Source organism: Peromyscus eremicus, chromosome 8b (assembly GCF_949786415.1).
Source record: "Peromyscus eremicus chromosome 8b, PerEre_H2_v1, whole genome shotgun sequence".
Classification (NCBI taxonomy): Eukaryota; Metazoa; Chordata; class Mammalia; order Rodentia; family Cricetidae; genus Peromyscus; species Peromyscus eremicus.
The window spans coordinates 46,472,880-46,492,724 of record NC_081424.1 but is presented as its reverse complement, the minus strand read 5'-3'; the positions used below and the strand labels follow the sequence as shown (position 1 = coordinate 46,492,724).

Genomic DNA, 19,845 nt, shown 5'->3' with positions numbered 1-19,845 from the left:
TCATCTTACAGTTTAATAGGAATCGGCAATGAATGATGAAGTACAGTCTTGGACACACTGACCCCAGGAATCAGAACCATAATACGTGGAATATGCTAGAAGTTATAACAGTGTATCACAGAATCACAGTGCTGGAAAGAACCTAAAAAGATTGTCTCGCCTATTCCCTGGCTTCCTGACAAGGCAACCATTCCAGACAGATGAAAGCTGCCCCTTCAGAGGGGAAGGATGACTTTGTCTTTAACACTTTCTAGACCTGACCACCTCTTTGCTGTCAGGCTATTTTTGTTAACTTTTTATTTAAATTATTTCATTCACAGTTACAGCTGTATTTTCATTTCTGATATTTAAAGCAGGGAACAAAGTAGGCTTATTACTCAAAACTCCCACAATGCACTCAGCATTAGAGGTTTGTGTTCTCTCCCCTGGGATGTCCTGAACATTCTGGTGTCTGATCGTTTAGTCCCTTCTTCTGGGTTCTCTGGGCTGTCTGCATGCCTTTACCAGTGAGCACCTGGATGGAGTCTAACAAGACATCTGGGAGTTCTGCATGGCGTGCACACATAGGAACATTGAGGTATAATCTGATAAGCAGGCCCTAAGACTTGGATACAAAGGAAGGTAAAATTTAATAACCATAATAAAATTACAAGAACACAGACTATTTATTTATAGTCATTTTCTTCTGGGTAGTAAAAAGACGCTAATCAGCCAAAGTAAGGGGATCAAGGGAATTCCAACACTATTAAACAATTTGTGCATGAAACATGATACCCCCCTCTCCATTTCTCTCTCTTTTGAGACAAGGTGTCACATGTAACTCTGGCTGGCCTGCAGCTCACTATATAAACCAGGTTGGTCTTCAATCCATAGAGGTGGGCCTGCCCCTGCCTCCATAATGCTGGGATTTGAGGTATGTGCCACCAAACCCAGCTCTGTAGTTTTATATGCCACACACACTTTTCATTCTCTGTGTTTAGTATGTACATATGCACGGGTGCTCATATTGTGTGTGTATGCGTATGAACATGATTTTGGAGGCCCCAGGGGTTCAACTTCAGTCTTTCTTAGTCACTCTCCACCTCATTATTTAAAAAATAATTGTGTATGTGTATGCACATTTGTGTGTGTGAATGCAGGTATATGTGTGTGGGGGAGGGCATGTGTAGAGGTCAGAGGACAACTATGTACATCCTCACCTTATACCTTATTTTGAAATAGGGTCTCTGCTAGGTTTTTTCCCTGCATATGCAAGGCTAGCTGGCCCTGAAACTGGGGAGAACTCTCCTGTCTATGCCCCCCGTTTCGTCCCAGCAGAGCTACAAGTATCTGCAATACTTATTGACTTTTACAGAGGTTCTAAAGATTCAAACTCAGGTCCTAACACAAAAGCAAGCGCTCTTGCCCACTGATCAATCTCCCCACCCCCACCTTATTTCTTGAGACTTCAGTAACCCTAGAACTCTCTAGATCGGCAACACCGGATGCCCAGCTAGCTCCGGGTATCTACCTGCCTCAGCGCACGCAGTGCAGGGGTTACAGACCTTTTGTGTATACTCAGCCTTCTGTGTTTGTGCTGAAGAGTTTGAACTCAGGTCCTCATGGTTTGGGGGTAAACACTTTACTTTCTGAGCCAATGCCCCAGCCTAAACATTTTCTTTTTCTACGGAGAATTTACTATAAGCCCTTAAAATTAACACCCCTCTGTCTACAAGGTTCTGTGTGCCTCCAAGGGGAAGATGATGTCTGAAGAAAGGACGCATGCTGAGATTTCAATATTATGATCCCAGCTTGACAATAAGTACCACTCATGGGGTAACGTCAGTTTCTACAGTGACAGAAGCATTTTTTTTTTTTTTTGAATGCCAGGTTGTGGTTTGAATGTAAAATGTCCCCCCCTAGTCTCTTGTGTTTGAACACTCGATCCCTGGTTGGTGCTGCTGCTTGGGAAGGTTATAGAACCTTTAGGAGGCAGTGTCTTCCTGGAGGAACTAAGTCACTGGGAGTGAGTGGGCTTTGAACTTTCATAACCTGGTCCCACTTCCTGTTTTTACTCTCTACTTCCCGACTGCCAGCTTCATGCCCCTGCCATCCTGCCTTCTTTGCAATGATGTGACTATCCTCTCTAGAAGTATGAGCCCAAATAAGTGCAAGCCAAAAACACTTCTCCCCTTTTGTTTATTATGTATACAGTGTTCTACCTGCATATATGCTTGCAGGCCAGAAGAGGGTGCCCGATCTCACTATAGATGGTTGGGAGCCACCATGTGGTTGCTGGGAATTGAACCCAGGACCTCTGGAAGAGCAGTCAGTGCTCTTAACCTCTGAGTCACCTCTCCAGCCACCCACACCCCATTCTCTCTTTTAAGTTGCTTTGGTTGGGATATTTTCATCACAAGAGAAACTAGTAACCAGGTTGACAACAGACTTTATCTTGGCAAAAAGACCACTGAGAATACAGCACCTAAGTCTCCTACACCAGCAGCTCCACGGATACAGTTGTCTTTATCTCTCAAGGAGTTTACAAGGCAGAACAAGCCTTCAGAGCTTCCCAGAAGTCAACAGTACTGTCATCCTGCCAAAGGCATATCCGTCTCTGGGGAAAAAAAAAAAAAAAAAAAAAAAAAAAGACCCTGCAAAGTAGGGGACTCTTTTGCTTCCACTGAATATAACAAATGTTGCTTTGGAAGCTAGGATCTGCTAAACTTATTTCAAGGAGACCCCTATTCTGCATCAGCCAACCAGATTTCCTTCACAAAGAAGGTTTGCTCTTTACTGTAAAGATTTAAGGTACAGATGAGGAAATGCAAAGAAAGATATGCTAAAAGAAAAATTTCTTGTTTGACTCCAAAGGTGTTAGCACTATTTATTTAATTCATTGGTTTAAATATTTTGACATTATGCGTTAATCTATTTTAGCAAAATAGACCATAGTTAATGTACACAATCCATCAGACCTGACTGAAGTATCCAGTTATGAAGGCTTCCTCAGTTTCAGATTTCCTGCACAAATCCTACCTTAAATTTCCTTCTATACCCTGACAAAAATATGGCAGGCAATTGAAACTCTGGCATGAAGGTCTTCTATAAGGTGCCCACTCACTAATCACGTGATTTAACAATGGGGGATTCAACTTACTTGTTCATTTTTAGTAAGCCTGGTTTTGTTGTGAATGTCTGACGTGACCAAATTGAACCCGTGCTTCTCTGACAAGATTCTCAGAAGCAGGACCACGGTGCGGCTGCCACACTTGCCGACTCTGTTGTATACCACCTGGCTGGGGAAAGGAAGGACCTGGAAGGAGAAGAAGAGAAGCAGCGTGAGACGTGGACAAGAATGCAAATCTTCCCCTCACATGATAGCACAGAGTGTTGGGCATGTCAATGACAATTGTCTCCACTGAGCTCCAAAGAGCAGAAGCGAGGAGCTACTATGCAGATATAGCCCCTCATAATATTTCAGGGAGAGTACTGGTCTACCTGCACTCATTCAGACTTGATATTGATGAAGTTACATGACGTCTATAAAGACCGACCGTGTGAACTGGCTTTAAAGGCACAATACAGGAGTGTGTGCTTTAGTAGAAATGTCTTTTTGCAAGGCAGACTTTAGCAGACCAGCTTAATCAAGGAAAACACAGTGGCATTAAAGACTGATGTAGAGGCTGGGTATGCTGGTGCACGCCTTTAATCCCAGCACTTGGAAGACAGAGGCAGGTAGATCTCTGTGCCTTCCAGGACAGCCTGGTCTACAGAGAGAGTTCCAGGACAGCTAGAAATACACAGTGAGACCCTGTCTCAAACAGCTACAGCAAAAATGATGTAGAACTCATATATCATAAAAATCAAACTCATAAACAGAACAATTTAAGGAATTTCTTTTTGGTAGACACCCCCCCCCCCCATTATAAAAGCATTATCGCCATCAAGTTCCAGGAAATTGTCATCACTAGCAGAAGAACCTCATACCTGTTAGCAATCATTTCACTTTCCCACACTATTCCAAGCTCCTGGAACCATTTACATACTTTCTGTCTCATGGTATTACATGGAGGATTCTAGAAAGATCATGTAAATGAGATGAAATGCATGTCTTTTATGTCTGACTTTTACTTAGTAGAACATTTTCCAGTATCAGCTGTTGTATACACACACACACACACACACACACACACATTCACACAGTGACTTAATACTCCATCCTTTTATATGCCCAGGTACCACTGTTTGAACAAACTGGACTCTTCTCATGTATCAGTTGATGGACACATAGATCATGTTCCGTAGCAACACTGCTATGAGGATGTGTGTACCTGATTTTGTGTGGACATGTGTTTCAAATTCTCTTATACACATACCTAGAGCTTCTGGACCAACAACAATTCAGTCTCTAGTGTTCTGTGCAACTGCCAAACTGTTTTCAATACAGCTGCACTGTTTTATATTCCCATCAGCAACATACGAGCTTTCCAATTTCCCCACATCCTTGCCAACCTTTGTTACTGCCTGTTTTTGTGTTTTTGTTTTTTTATTATAAACATCCCAGTGGGTGTGAAGTGATATCTCATTGTGGTTTTGAGATATATTTCCCCAGTGACTAATAAGGTTGACCATTTGTGTGTGTGTGTGTGTGTGTGTGTGTGTGCTTGGTCACTTTCTAGTTTCTTTGTAGAAATGTATATTTAAAATTTTTACACTGCCAAGTTGAGCTGCCTTTTTATTGATGCATTTATAGAGTATTGTATTCCTATCTTCTCTTTATTTATAAAGACATGCATTGCAAATGGTTTTTTTCCCCTTATTCTCTGGGTTGTCTTTTCATTTTCATGACAGGTTCCTTAGAAGTCTAAAAGTTTTAAATTTTGCTTGGATCCAATTTTATTTTGGCGATTCATGTTTGAGATCTGTCTAAGACAATCCGTAAGATGCAGACCTGTTTTCTTCTCAGGGTTTTACACTTGAGTCCTAACAACTTAGATTTCTGATCCACTTTGAGTTCATTCTTTGTATCTCATTGGGTCAGGCCTAGTTTTGTACATTTGTAGGTGACCATCAAGTTGTCCCAGCAACATTTAGTGTATGGCTTGCTCTTTCTTCATCCGTCAGCCTTGCTGACAATCTACTGTCTTGTTCGTCTGTGCTCATCCTGTGCATAACCTAACTGCTTTCATTAGGGTAACTTTGACAAAAGTTGTGAATTAGGAAGGGTGATTGTTTCAGCTTTGTTCCTCGACTGTGCAAGAACAGATTTTGGTCATTCTAGGTCCCTTAAGTTCCCAGAGGAAATGTCCAAAGGAATTTTATAATCACCTTTCTGCCAAAAAATTTCCCAGGTAACCGAAATTTTAATAGCAATTCAATTTAATGCATTGAACAGTTGGGGGATGATTGCTATCCTAACAATACTGTCTTCCATTCATGAACACTGGCTGCTTTTCTACTGATTTCATTCTTTAATTTGTTTCACTGATTATCTCATAATGTTCAATGGAAAACCTTTATAGTCTCAATTTATTTTTTTGATGCTGTATGGTTGGAATTATTTCCTTCATTTTATTTTTGGATGGTCCATTACCAGGAATACAGCTAATTTTTGGAAATTGACCTTGAATCTTGTCATCTTGCTAACTCATTAATGCACTCTAATAATGCCTTCCATGTGGATTACTTGGGAAATTCTACATACAAGATGATGCCGTCTGCAGAGATATTTTTAACTTCATCTTTTCCAACAAGGCTTTCTCTGATTTCTTTTTCTTTCCTAATCACCCGGTGATAATGACCTTGATTGGCTACAGAAGCATTATAAAAAGCATCTATGATTAAATATTTATACCCCTAATAGAGTCATTATTTCTGTCTTGAATGCTCAGCATTGTGCACTAATTGATGAACAATAATCAAAAGTTTCTTTTATTCAGCATATTCCCATAACAGAAGGTTGTAAGAAAGCCCAAAGGAAAACCACATAACACAGCACAAAAGCCACAAACACACTCAAAACTCCCCTCTACCTATACAGGGTAAGTTATTGTCTTGAAATAGCTTACAGGTATGAACTTAGAAACAACCATAATATCTTCATCATTCATTTAGTAACCAGGCACATGCTACTGTGATATAATTCTTCCCATTCCTATTATTCTCTTATATCCACATCTTCAGGTCCAGTCTTCTGGGCCTCTATGATGCATCCTCATACTGCCTAGAATGCACCTTGTATATACAAAGAGCTTCAGCAGATGCTGACCATGTCTTGGCCACTCTGATGAATTTAATGTGCTGTCCAATGCTAACAGAGTGATTCTGCTAAAATTTGAAATCAGGAAAATCTTCAAACCCCGATGAACTTTCTAATCAAATACTAACAAAAGTTATCAGGATAAAAAGATAGTCACAGTAATAGGTCTTTACTTAGAATATCATCAGCAAGTACCCTCCTCCAAAAGACTGTTCTCTGGTAACTATGGCAACCCAGATATTTAGAGAGATCAGTTTGCAGGTATGAGTATGAGCCAAGGAGCTTGGCCTAGGTTGTCAAGGTTAGTGTGAAAACGTTAATATAGCGTTGGTTACTTGGTCCTCCAGTATAACCAGGGTAGGTACTGACTACAGGCGTGACAGCTGCCCATACAAACACAAGTTCAATTTCTCTGTAAAAATAAATTGCTTGGGGCTGGTAAGATGGATCAGCAAACCAGGGCAGTTGTTGCTGAGCCTGGCAACTTGAGTCTGAGCCCAGGGACTCACATGGTGGGAGGAAAGGACCAGTTCCTGAAAATTGTCCTCTGACCTCCACACACAGGGCATAGGCACCTTCTCCCACACACATAATAAATACATAACTGTAAAAAATAAAAGGAAAGAAATTACTTAAAAACCAGCCTTTCCTGATAGACCCTCACCTTGTAACACAATAAGAATCACTGAAGGGAATTGTTACATCTGCCTCTGTAACATAGGAGCTAGGAGTTTAGATGCAAGTAAGTACCCTATTCCAGGACTGCAGGTATATCTATGAAGGGCTAAAGGGAGAAGTGGGGCACTTGGTAGAGACCTTAGGTGAAAGCATTCTTTCTCCTGAATTGCTCAGAGACCAGATATAAAACCACACTGACTGTTGTACGGCTTCCTTTTGCTAATAGTTACCTTTAAGTTAGGAATGAATTAGTCATTAAAAATGTTAATGCAACTCTTTCATTAGTGTTGTGGGAGATCTCAAATTATAATAGTCACCGTGGTGGTTCGAAAGAAAATGGCTCCCAAAGGGAGTGACACTGTTAGGAGGTGTGGCCTTGTTGGGGTAAGTGTGATCTTGTTGGAGGAAGTGTGTCACTGTGGCGGCGGGCTTTGAGGTCTCATATATGCTCAAGCCACACCCAGTGAGTCAGTTCACTTCCTGTTGCCTTCACAAGATGTAGAACTCTCAGCTACCTCTCCAGCATCATGTCTGCATACACTCCACCATGTCCCACCATGCTGATAGTGGACTGAACCTCTGGACTGTAAGTCAACCAACTAAATGGTTTCCTTTATGAGAGTTGCCGTGGTCCTGGTGTCTCTTCACAGCAATAGAAACCCTAACTAAGAGAGTCATAAATATTTTCGATTATAAGAGATACTTATATAAGATTAAAAAAAAGTCCCTACACCATGACTGCATCTATATCTACAACAATAACTGAAAAGAAAGGTGTCTTGAGACCCTGTCCCCCATGCATAACTTGATCACTGTCCTCTGGAACTATCTATGAATAAGATTAGGCCTGTTAACTTTTCATCATGGAAGAGGGATTCATGTGGCTCCACAGCCACCCTCCCCATAGGATTCACAGACAGTTCAAGATTGTTAGTAGAGAGGTCTCACAAGGCCCTAACCCTCCCCAAGATTACATGCAGTTATGGGCTATTAAGGGAAAGGTCTCAGGAGGCCCTGTCTCTTCCTGTAGGACTTTAAAGCAGTTAACCTTTGCTGGGGGAGGGGAAGCCATGACAAGGCCATGCCTCCCTCCTCCCCCACCCCTGAGGATGTATAGACTGTTAACTTTTGCCAGGGATATTTTTTTTCCTTAGTGGTGTAGCTGCCCATATACTGTCTAAGACCCTGTAATTAACCTGCATTGAACTCGCTGTTTCACTAGGCTAGACATGAGTGAAACTCTTTCTATGGTCTGTCACTGGAATCCTATCAGGGATGAACATACATTTGTTCCCCATCCCCCCCTCCAGGAAAAGCTCAAAACAAAGGGAAAATACGATATTCCCACTGTGACTATTTCTACCTAACACTGATATAGAGCCATATAATGGGAATTGGGGGAATGCATCGTCCCCGTTCCCTCTGTGACTATTTCCACCTAACACTGACGTGAAACCATAAAATGGGAACTGGGGAATGTGTCATCCCATAGGCTTCTCAAATCACCTTGTGACCTTCAAAGACACACTATGATACCCCACCACACACAAACCTCTCTGCAATTTAAATTGTCTTCCAAACAGCCTAGGAGAAGCGCTGAAGATGGGCAGGTGAGACAGGCTTAATCGATATGTTGGGTTTGGCTACTGTTAGAGTGAACAGTAAGAAATTGATTCATAACTGCTCCAGGGAGAAACACAGGTTTGCTCCTGAAACTCGGCTTTAAAAAGCAGTCTCACCATTATGTGAAGGGTATTGTTTGGAAAGATGATGGAAAGGGATGAGACGTTTAGAAGACGGATCCTGTCTTGGTCCCTGTGCTGTGCTAAATGGTTTTAATTAATTTCTTAAGAATTTCATATTGGAGTCCTGCTTTTACATCGTTTCTTCCCTCCCTTCATCAATCCCTGTCAAATGCATGGCCTCTTCTTTTATTATTATTGTTACATATATGCACATACATATGTTTATACACACATACAAATTCACTGAGTATATTTAGTGCTGCTCCTGGGTACATGTGTTTGGGGCTGACCACTTGGAATCAGATGATCTATCAAGAAGCTCATTCCTAGAAAGAAAAATGATACTCCCTCTCTCAACAGCCAATGATGGCCTGTAGCTAACCTTCCTAATCCTCACTAACAATGGCACATCAAATAGCCTCGTTGTCTTTTAATCTAGCTGGGCAATTCTTTAAGAGCTTATGTAATCAAATGGGTTAAATAACCATATTAACCTCTATGTCACTCCCCCATGCACTGTCCTGTTCTCCATAGACCACACAGTCCCTTGAACAATGGGTTTTGGGGTTTAGCAGCAACTCAGAATAATGCGTGCACCCCAACCCATGGCGCGGTACTATCACCCACCACAGTCCAATCTGTTTCATTTGGCTAGAACTCTCCATCCTCTTTGTCATTTCAGTCTCTCAAAAAAACTCCCGTGAGAGAGTGGGATTACATTTAGATGAACAAAACAAAGCCCAGAAAGGTCAGCTGCCATTTGCAAGGTCACAAAGCTCAAAAGTCACATAAATGAGTGAAACCTGGCTCTCAGCTTCTCTGAACCCCAGGATCTCCTTGCTCTACCATCAAATCAAAAGGCAAAGGGAGCTTTTTGCTCGACTTCTGTGGCAGAAACACTGTTTCCTTTCTTGGGTCTTGCATGTAGGGAGCCTCATTAAGCACGCTATTTCTCAGCAGCCGCCCACCACAGTCACTAAGGGCGACATTACTCAGGTGTTACCTGGCTACCTAAGTGGAGCCGACAGAAGTTGATTAGCCTCTTCCTCCATCCTCAGGACTCCCTCAAAGGAACGAATGCAATCTCAGTGTCAACACCACTAATGAGAAGAGCTGGCAGGATGAGCTTCCACATCGCTCCTTCCCCTACTATACCATGGCCAGTGACGTGCATGGCTGCCTAGGAGATGATGAAAGCCTTCCACTCAAAAAGGAGAAAAGCAAGAAACAGTAATGTACAAGGGAACATGTATAGACAAGCAAAAATCTCTTCAGATGGGACACTTAATGACTGTGAAAAGACACTAACCCACAAACCCCATTTTCACCAATAGGTGTTTGTCAGTTGTTGGGTAGGGAATTGGCATCCCTCATTTGAAGGATCCCTCATTTGAAGGATCCTATTAATCTCTGGGCACATGTTCTGAATTCATAGTCTTGCTTGGTGCCCTGTAGAGGAGTTATCCACCAAAAGCCTTCATTGTTGCCGACTCAAATAATTCAAGTTTGGCTAGTATGGGTATATGAATGTTATGTCTGTGGTTTCTATTTTATGGCCAATTTGTAAAAGTGAAGGAGCCTCCAAAATATTTCCCTCTATGAATTATGTATTTTTATGTTTCTGCCTTGTAAGTTCTGCAAATGCCACAACCCCCCAGAGCCTGACAGGCCCGTGTGGAACATGCCAAATAAACAGAAGTCCTTCCAACTCCTGAGCGCAGCAGTAACTACCACCAGATGACAGCCTACAAGTTCAATGGCTTATCCCCTGCTGGAAAGGAGGGGGAGGAGAGAAAAGAGGTTTGAGGCAGAAGAAGAAGTCTTGGTCTAGGTCAAGACTTCAATGGCCTTTGACTATAGGACTCTTCTAGGGGTTTGTATTACTGAAGAATCAACATCCATGCTATGCTTAAGTCCCTGCAAAATAGCATTTAATATAATATGTGGTTTTCAAATGGCTGCATATCCTAATTCTTTGTAGAACTTTGAAAAATGCTGATATCTATCCTCCATACTTAGATTCACTGAACGAGACAGTTTATGGCAGTGGTTCTCAACCTGTGGGCTGTGACCCTTTCACAGGGTCAGTTAAAACCATCAGGAAACACAGATATTTACATTATGATTCATAACAGTAGCAACACTACAGTTATAAAGTAGCCACGAAAATAATCTTACGGTTGGGGGGTCACCACAACTTGAGGAACTATGTATATTAAAGGGTGGCAGCATTAGGGAGGTTGAGAACCTGCGGTTCAGGATAAGGGCTGGGAATTCTAAATGGTTCCCAGGAGTCTTCAGTGCTACTGCAAAAACTCCCAAGCTTTCTGTGTCGAGTGATTTAAAGGGTTCCCTATCTCCTAAAAGATGAAAGTAGGTAAAAAGGTTGCCTGCATGATCCCAGCCAGGCCTGGAGAACTGTATCTCATTGTGTGCTGGTGGTCTGTCTTAGCTAGGGTTTCTATTGCTGTGACAAATCACCGTGACCAAAGAGCAAGTTAGGGAGAAAAGGGTTTATTTGGGTTACACTTCCAGATCATAGTTCATCATTATAGGAAGTCAGAACAGGAACTCAAGCAGGGCAGGATCCTGGAGGCAGGAGCTGATGCAGAGGCCATGGAGGGGTGCTACTTACTGGCTTGCCTCCCCTGGTTTGCCCAAAATGCTTTTTTTTATAGAACCCAGGACCACCAGCCCAGGGATGGCACCACCCACCATGGGCTGGGTCCTCCCCCGTTGATCACTAATTGAGAAAATGCCTTACAGCTGGATCTCATGGAGGCATTTCCTCAACTGAGGCTCCTTCCTCTGATGACTCCAGCTGTGTGTCAAGTTGACACACAAAACCAGCCAGTACATGGTCCCTCCTTGAGCTGGCAGTCCTGATTCACCTAAGCATGTGTTACATACATTACATACTCCTGGATGAATGACTATTCACCCAGATGGGCTAGAGACCAGGTGTGCTGCTTAACGGAATGTGTAGTTAACTGAAATTCTCATCCAACACTGTCATAGTATTATTCCTTTAGAGCCAATGTTACACTGAATAGGAACAGACTTTCCTCAATGAATAAAATTGTACTTGGTGACTTTCCAGGATTTCCACTTCATAGTTAAACATACCAGAGCAAGGGCAGCCACAGCCAGGACTTGTCGAGTCTGGATTTATTCCTGTTATGCACAGTCCACAGGACTTTGAGAGCAGTTCAAACTCACTAACCTAATCGGCATTTTTAAAGTTTCCCATAATACCATGTTGCTAGTGACTTCACACCTTCAAGACTAGGTTTTCTTTATTTGTAAAAGGGGAGGGCTGAATTACCATCCAGTAAGTTATCTTCTGAAGCTAATAGGTTATTGTGTTAAGTCTGTATTTTTTTTATTAACCCATGGGCTAGAAATGCTTTAAAAATGGTCTCCTCCATGAGAACTGGCTCTCATAATAGGGAGGAGAGCAATTGGCCCTACCTATCTGTAAAGCCTACAACCACAACAATGACCAGCCCAGCAAGATATAACTAATGATGCAATAGTGGCATTTTTATCTTTGGGGTAACCAACAACTGGACTTAAGGCCAGATCAATGGGAAGTTCATGCCCGATACTGTAAACTGGGCTACCTACCCATAGCAGGAGAGGTTACAGACATAAGAGGAGAACCTACTAATGCCACTTTCCTAAACTAATATAATTTCTAGATGGCTCTGAACACTTACCCTTATACCCACAGACAGGAGAAGCTCGCTCTCACCCTTCATCAAAGAAGCTTTTTTCGACAACAGATGGGAACCACTACAAAGACCCACAACCGGTCAAAATTCAGAAAGTACGTGACAGTGGGGTGCCTAACCCCACTTGATACATCTGCAATTCAACCCACAAACCTAAGGCTTGAGGACTATCACGGAAGGGTGTGTGGAAAGATGGCCAGAACCAGAGGCCCAGGATGCCTGCTGCAAGAAAATGTCCTCAAGACATGCTGGCGGACTCAGGAAATTTCAACAGTATGGTTGCTTGAACGACAGCTGCATCAGATTAATGTCAGCTGACATGCCAACCTGGGGGGGGATTTCACAAGGTTGCACCCCCAGGTGAAGAGTAGTTTCTGAGAGAGGGAGAATCGGTTCTCTCCAGAGACTCCCACAAAGACTGTCTAATTCCAAGTAGTCACCCTTGGATACATGCACATATAGGCAATGCTAAATCATGTGTGTGTGTGTGTGTGTGTGTGTGTGTGTGTGTGTGTGTGTGTGTGAGATTAAAGAAGAGGTCATGAATTTGGGGGGTTGTGGGAAGAACAAAAGAGGAGTTGCAGGGAGAGAGAAGCATGAACAATGTAGACGAAGTGTTTGTGTACAAAGTTCTCAAAAATTTTTAATCACTACTAGACTTTGCCTTGATTTACTATGAAATATATTCAAAGCAGAAATGTATGTTCCAAACAGAAAAAAACTTAAAAGTTTCAGTAATTTATGCTGATGACATGGGTCCACCTCCACTGGTGTGCACACTACTATTTTGAAAGCGAAGGCATTTTTTCTAGCTGTCTTACTCTTGTTTGGTCTTGTCATGTAATAATCTACTTTATGTCTACCTAATTATTTCAGTATTAATCAGCTCCCTGCCCTACTTAAGATTACCGCTAATGCCTTCCAGAACTCAAGACTGAGACTTACCACTGACCATCAGTGTGCCCATGCCATGCCCTCTGCCAAACACACACACACACACACACACACACACACACACACACACACTCTTATCGCCAATACCACTCCTACCCTCTGGATGCCTTTCCTCCATTCTTAAAGAGGAAACACAGAGGACCAATTTAAAATCCCATTTCCTCTCAGTGCATGACCCTTGGATACAAAGCTCCTCCCAGCCACAAGTCTGAAATGACATCTGTGTGCTCTTCTAATTATTCATTCATAACCCATCTTCTCTCAGACACTGTGCCAAATCTTAGCCTTATGCTTTTCCCTCCCCCGCTTCCAATTACTGCAGTTCTGTGTCTAATGCGATCTATAGAAAGATAAAAATAGCTAATAAGTCCATCTGGGTCTCTCTGTGATGCACAGTGTAGATAATTAGTAATGTGCCTGTCTATTAATAAACAATTGGGATGAAAATATTAAATATGTTTATCCTATAAAGTAGTCCTTTTCATTGTCTTCTCAAACTAGAGGGAAGTCTATGAATTTTTGTCTAATTTGCAATGTTAAAAAAGAACAAGGATAGCAAAGAAGTTCATTCCCTGGGTGACTGAAGGTCATGAAATGTTGGCGTCCTCTGTGGTTTTGTTACTCTAAGTGGTCCAGTGAATTTGGAAGAGTGACTCTGAACAAGTTCTGTAGTCCAAAGTTTCCTTGGGTGTCCCCGGCAGTAGTGAACCTGAGGACCTACAGTTTCCTTCTTGTGGCCATCCCATGTTGTGAAGCCAGGACTCTATAGTGTTGATGGACCATCCAGGCATTTGTCTGTGTGGCATCTTGCACTTCTAAATATTCATTGCATTCTGATCTATCTAATGTCTTCATCTCTGTCATTTAAGGCATCATCACTTTACCGCAATCACCAAATAAAGAAGCCACATTCACAAGGAGACAGAGGTACATTTTTTTGGATGTGATGATAAAGCCCCCACCACTGGAGCTTCTGAGAGCTCCTCATTGTTCAGTTTGATGAAGAATTCATCTCTTAGGTGACATTAAATGAGTGCCATCAATGCTGTGGACAAGAAGATGGATACCTGCGAAGTTCAAAAGAATGAACACACAGAAAATTTGCATAATTAAAGAGGAACATTCATTTTGAATTCCAGATGGCTCTCTGCTTCTTTCCTTGGCCAACACACACATCACAGACAGAAAGAAGTTCATAAAAACGATATCTAAATACCAAAAATGTTACAATTACAAAAATTCAGACAGCTCAGTCAAAAGAAGCTGTGTCCATGGAGTCGAAGGACAATAAGGGCCACACGCTACACGTACGAGGCACAAGGAGCAGAGAAGAGTGCAAGGTGGGAGAGGCCAAGCCTTCTGGGAGGGATATTCCCAAATACCTCTGGGGACTTAGGCTTGCTTTTACATGTATGGGAGGGAGGGGTACTGTGAAATGGCTGTGCTTGGCAGCCTCTCTCCACTCCTGTCAGCCCTTCAAACCTTCTTTGTGGTTTTTACTATCAACACTACATGGAGAAACCCAGAAGAGCTGGGCACCTGTCTACAAGCTCCTCCTCCTGTATGCCTGCATGTGTGTTGGCTATGCTGATGATCTTGAAGTCATGTGAGTACCAAGACGGCAGTGAATCCAGATTCTGGTCACTTCTGATCCTTTCTTGTGTGCTGTGCACTCAATCGGGCAAACGTCCTTAGGAGACAAAACTCTGGGAATGAGAGGTGCAGATTTCCTCGTGATGATGGAGGAAGCCTTGGAGTCCTCATTTGGCATTGTTCCATCTTTGGTATTAATTCAATTGGTTCTTCGTATTAACTTTTGGATCAGAATATGTAATTATGGAAATGCATCTGATCAGATGATCTTTCTACTGGATGTACACACACTTGGCCTGGTTCTGTTGAGATCTTTAGCACATCTCTTAATCACATGGCTTTCCAAATTAAACTTACCTAACAAGATGCCTTCATGTATATGGACTCCTGCAATTGAAGCCTACTCTTAAAGCTTTTTTTCTTTACTGTGGTCTCACTTCTAATTACAGCTTTATCCTCTGAGCCCAATCTAAAATTCCATTTACTATAATGAAATGAGAAGTATCGGTTATTGATTGATTCCATAATTTATATCAGGTATTGTTGGCAAAGGACAACCATTCAATTCAGAATCGTCTCCTCTAGAAGTTGGGGGAGAAACAGTCAATCATCCTTAATATAAACTTCACAAGAGAACACTGCCCTCATTGTTAAGCACATAAACCTGGAGAGGAATAGCCACACTTGGCTATCACTCCTCTCTCTCATCAAAGCACTTTGTAAAGGTAGTAAAACCCAGAGCTTCCCTACATCACTTGTTGTGAACCACACCATCATTTTCCATGAAAATGTCTCAATCACATTCTGGTTTCTTGAGTGTGAATTTGCAGCAAGAAACTTATTCTTGGACTCAACTGATCATTGCTTAAATTCCTTAGCTAACCTTAAAGTTTTTATAACATAACCCACATTTTAAAATAGTATGGCAGATTGGCAGTGGAATGGCTTCTAACCAATTATGCCTATTCCAGTTACAAACAACATAACCTCCTTCTCCCTGGACCCCCGAGTTTAGCCATATGGCTTCCTTTGCCTGATGCGGTATTAGTAAGTACCCCCACAAACATAGACTTAAAAATGAGCCTCGTGCTGAGGGCTTGACTTGTCGTGCTTCTGGAGCCCACTACCATGTGAAGTTGGGGCAGCCTCCAAAAGAGGTGAAATATTGAGTATTCTGTGATCAAACTCAATAAATAGGTATTGAGCTATTGCTACATGCCAGTCACTGGGTTAGTAACAAGCAGTTAATTGAATTGTAATTATTTCACCGTCTGTCTCCAACTAGACTCTAGATGTCATGGCTGCAGCAGCCACATCCGCTTTCTTCCTCTTGTTATTTTTACTGCTCAGCTCAATAGCTACCACACAATAAATCACTGAATGAGTGTACAAGGTCACCAGCAGTCTCCTGCCCTGCATGAAATCACAATTTAACCAAAGAAACAAATACTCACACTAGTGCCACTTACTCTGATTCCCCATGTTCTAGAGATGTGAATATCACGATAAAAACAGGAGTGGTGTACTTAGCCTTGGGAGGTTTCAGAGGGAGCACGGCATATGAATAGACCGTGCAGTCACGGTAGAGACTTCTTTAGAAAGTGCTTTTGCTGAGAGCACGGTCCTTCATCCAGACATGTGGGCACGTGCGGGATAACTTGAAGCTTGGCCTCTCTGCCTTCGCATACTGTACGATTCTTTTTGATACCTTAAACTTTGGACTGGATTCCTTCTGAACTGCGCATACAGACATGTTCATCATTTAAGGAATGGTCATCTAAAACACTGGCAACACGAGTTAATTAACTCTAAATTTACCTAGTCACTCCTTAATCCAAGGCTAAAAAAACACACCAAGAAAACATCAGCTTAGATATTTTCAACATTTACAGGGCTGTCATGATCAACTGATTGTTAACTGTCAGCTTTTCCAATATCCTGTTCTAGGCCACTGGAACAGTGTCTAATAGCCTCCAACTGTTGTCCCAAACTTGAAAGTGGACCCATCATCTTAGACTCGTCTGCCTCCGCTTTGCTTCCCTGTTCTCTGCCTGAGTAGACCACTCCTAGACCCAGATTATCTCAAGTTCTAGGAACTTGAACTAGGACTTGACACTAGTCAACCAGATCACTCGCTGCCCAGGACCACTTGACCACATTGGCTTTTACTCTCCTCCCCCACACTCTTTCCATCCCCCAGCTAATCCTGGAGTGGCTACAAACACCTAAAGGCTGAGCTCATGTCGTTAGCCCCATGTCTTCCCAGTGTGACCATACTGAATAAACTCCTTTTCCAGCTTACATTACTTCCCCTCTCTGGTCTGCTGGGACTCTGGAGTCAGGCCTTCAGCTGGAACTCAGGTGATATTGTAAGGATTGTGTCCTTAATTATGTCACCAGCCTGCAACGGCATTCCAGCCTAAAAAGCGGGCGTGCCCTCTTTTTCTGCACTCTCTCCTTCTGTATTCTCTTCCCTCCGCATGGTCTCTCTGTCTCTCTCTCTCCTTTTCTCTCTCTGTCTCTCTTTGTCTCTCTCTGTCTGTCTCTCTCTCTGTCTCTCTCTGTCTCTCTGTCTCTTTTTCTCTCTCCCTCTCTTTCCCAATAAAGCTCTAGAAAGGTAACCATGGCTGGTGATTTTTCCGCCACCGCAGCATCCAGTAGTCAGCATGGCTGCCACGGGCGATGGCCAGCCACGAGCGCCTCCGCTTAATCAACAGACATTATCTGTAAAACATGTGTAACTTCAAATGGAAGTCAGGTCCCTTTGAGAAGTATACCCAAAGCTTGCTGGCTTGCATTAGGGAGTTCCCAGGCTGTCCATCTGGGCAGAGAAAGTCAGCAAGCTAACAAAAGCATTGGCAACAGCTAAGAACAACTGGCTGAAAGACGGCTGTGAGATCCCACGACTGCACGACATCTCACCTTCATCTATCAACACGAGGGTGCCTTTGCTTATAGGTAACTAGAAACACAACCCAACTCAAACAACAAGGAGAATATTTTTTCCTCCAAACAAAAATTAAACACATTGTTTTACAAAACAGAATTTAGGGTTCAGTCTTCATTTTTGTTCTCAATGGCTCCGTTACTCTCCTGTATCAGCACCATCCTCGGCTTGGGTTTTCCTGGGTCCCATGATGGCGGTTGCAGTTTCAGCCCGCAACTGCAGCATGGCAAAGTTCAGGGGTAGATAAGATTGTCTTTTCTAGATGTTTCCTTTATGATCTGAAAATCTTACTAGAAGGCCCTGCGGAATTTACTGAATGGATATCCTTGGTCCAGGCTACCTGAACGAATCTTAATAACCATTAAAAAAGGAACTAGGGAAGGGTTTAATTAGTCATCTTCCACCTGAGGGTAGGAGTCCTTTCCCTTAGGTTAAAACTTGAACAAAGTCAGTCCTCCAATAAAGAGGAAGAGACAGTGAGAGAATGCACAAAGGACAGGAAACCGACAATGGCAGCCATACCCTGAACTCAAAGGGACACTTTTTCTTGGTTCTTCCAACAACCATTCATGGAAATCCCATTCTTTACCTATAGAAAAGGAAGGAAGGTGGTGTCACGGGGAGGTCTGAAAACCTGTGGCAATTGCTAGCTGCCCCTGTATGTGTCACTGTAGTAACAGCTGCTCCAGCCCAGGTGTGCCGACAGCTGGAGAAGGGCAGTGATGGCACACATTCCCCCCTTACACGAAACGACATCACCCCACGCAAGGAAAGGAGACGGAGAATGAGCAACAAGGCAAACTGGAACTGCGAGGTTAGCTTCAGATGAGAAGCCAGAATTCACGAGATGTTCTTGGCCAGAGATGGTAATAAGATATTTAAATTGTTCTCCCGTAGAAAAATGTCATGCTGCCTACATGGTGGGGGATTTTAACAACCACGTCCCTTTTTCTTTTTTATGCAAATGGATTCACTTGGAGCAGATGTGACTGAGCAACAAGATGGGGCTTTGTCAGAAAAGTTCATATTGGGATCAGTAAGTGAGATAAAATGCAGGAAATGCGTTAATATGGGGGGGTGGCTATAGTTTAAAGAGGCAATCATAGGCGGTACAGAGGCACTGCTGGGGCATTCAATTTTGCTGTGCTTTTAGTCTAATGGAAATGCATACCTTTTTTCTTTGAATTTTAAATGTTTGTTTAGTATTTAAAATGGCCACGGATGTCATGGGTCTCGGAGAAAAATCAAGCTCTAGTTTCAAATTGTCCCTTAAGTTCCCACAACACATTGACAGGCCAGCTGTAGGGCTTTTAGCTTAAAATTCTAGAGCCGTGAGCTGGACGTAGTGGCGCACGCCTTTAATCCCAGCACTCTGGAGGCAGAGGTGGGAGGATCTCTGTGAGTTCGAGGCCAGCCTGGGCTACAAAGCAAGATCCAGGACAGCCAGGCTGCTACACAAAGAAACTCTGTCTTGAAAAACCAAAAGAAAAAAAAAAAATTCTAGAGCTGTGAACAAAACAGCAGGAAAGTCCTCTTGAGGTGTGGTCACTCTCATTCAAGAGCTTCCCAAACCCATCACAGGACAATTCTAGGGTAGTTCATAAAATGCTTAGGGTTGGAAGTCAACGGTATAAAGAACAAACCTTTGTTACAAATATACACTGAGGTGGTTTGAATGAGAATGGTCACCATAGCTCATAAATATGAATACTTTGATCCCCAGTTGGTGGGACAGTTTGAGAAGGACCAGGAGGTGTGGCCTTGTTGAAGAAAGTGTATCACTGGGAGCCAGCTTTGAGGTCCCCCAAGCTTAGCCATTCTCAGCCTTTCCCCCTCTCCCTCTCCATCTCTGTACTGTAGTCATTGTCTTCAGATGTGAGCGCTCATCTACTGCTCCAGCACCATGCCTGCCTGCCTGCTGCCATGCTCCATGCCATACTGGTCATGGATTCT

At 42.7% G+C, this 19,845-nt stretch overlaps 1 protein-coding gene across 1 annotated transcript in view; it reads right to left on the bottom strand.

Annotated features, from left to right (window-relative positions):
• The window catches only part of Ust (uronyl 2-sulfotransferase), a 289,547-nt gene that overhangs the window by 117,466 nt on the left and 152,236 nt on the right, over window positions 1-19,845 (bottom strand). Inside the window, exon 3 of the mRNA XM_059272763.1 lies at window positions 3,140-3,295. Within this exon, the coding sequence (XP_059128746.1) occupies window positions 3,140-3,295 (156 nt within the window). The remainder of the gene's footprint in view (window positions 1-3,139; window positions 3,296-19,845) is intronic.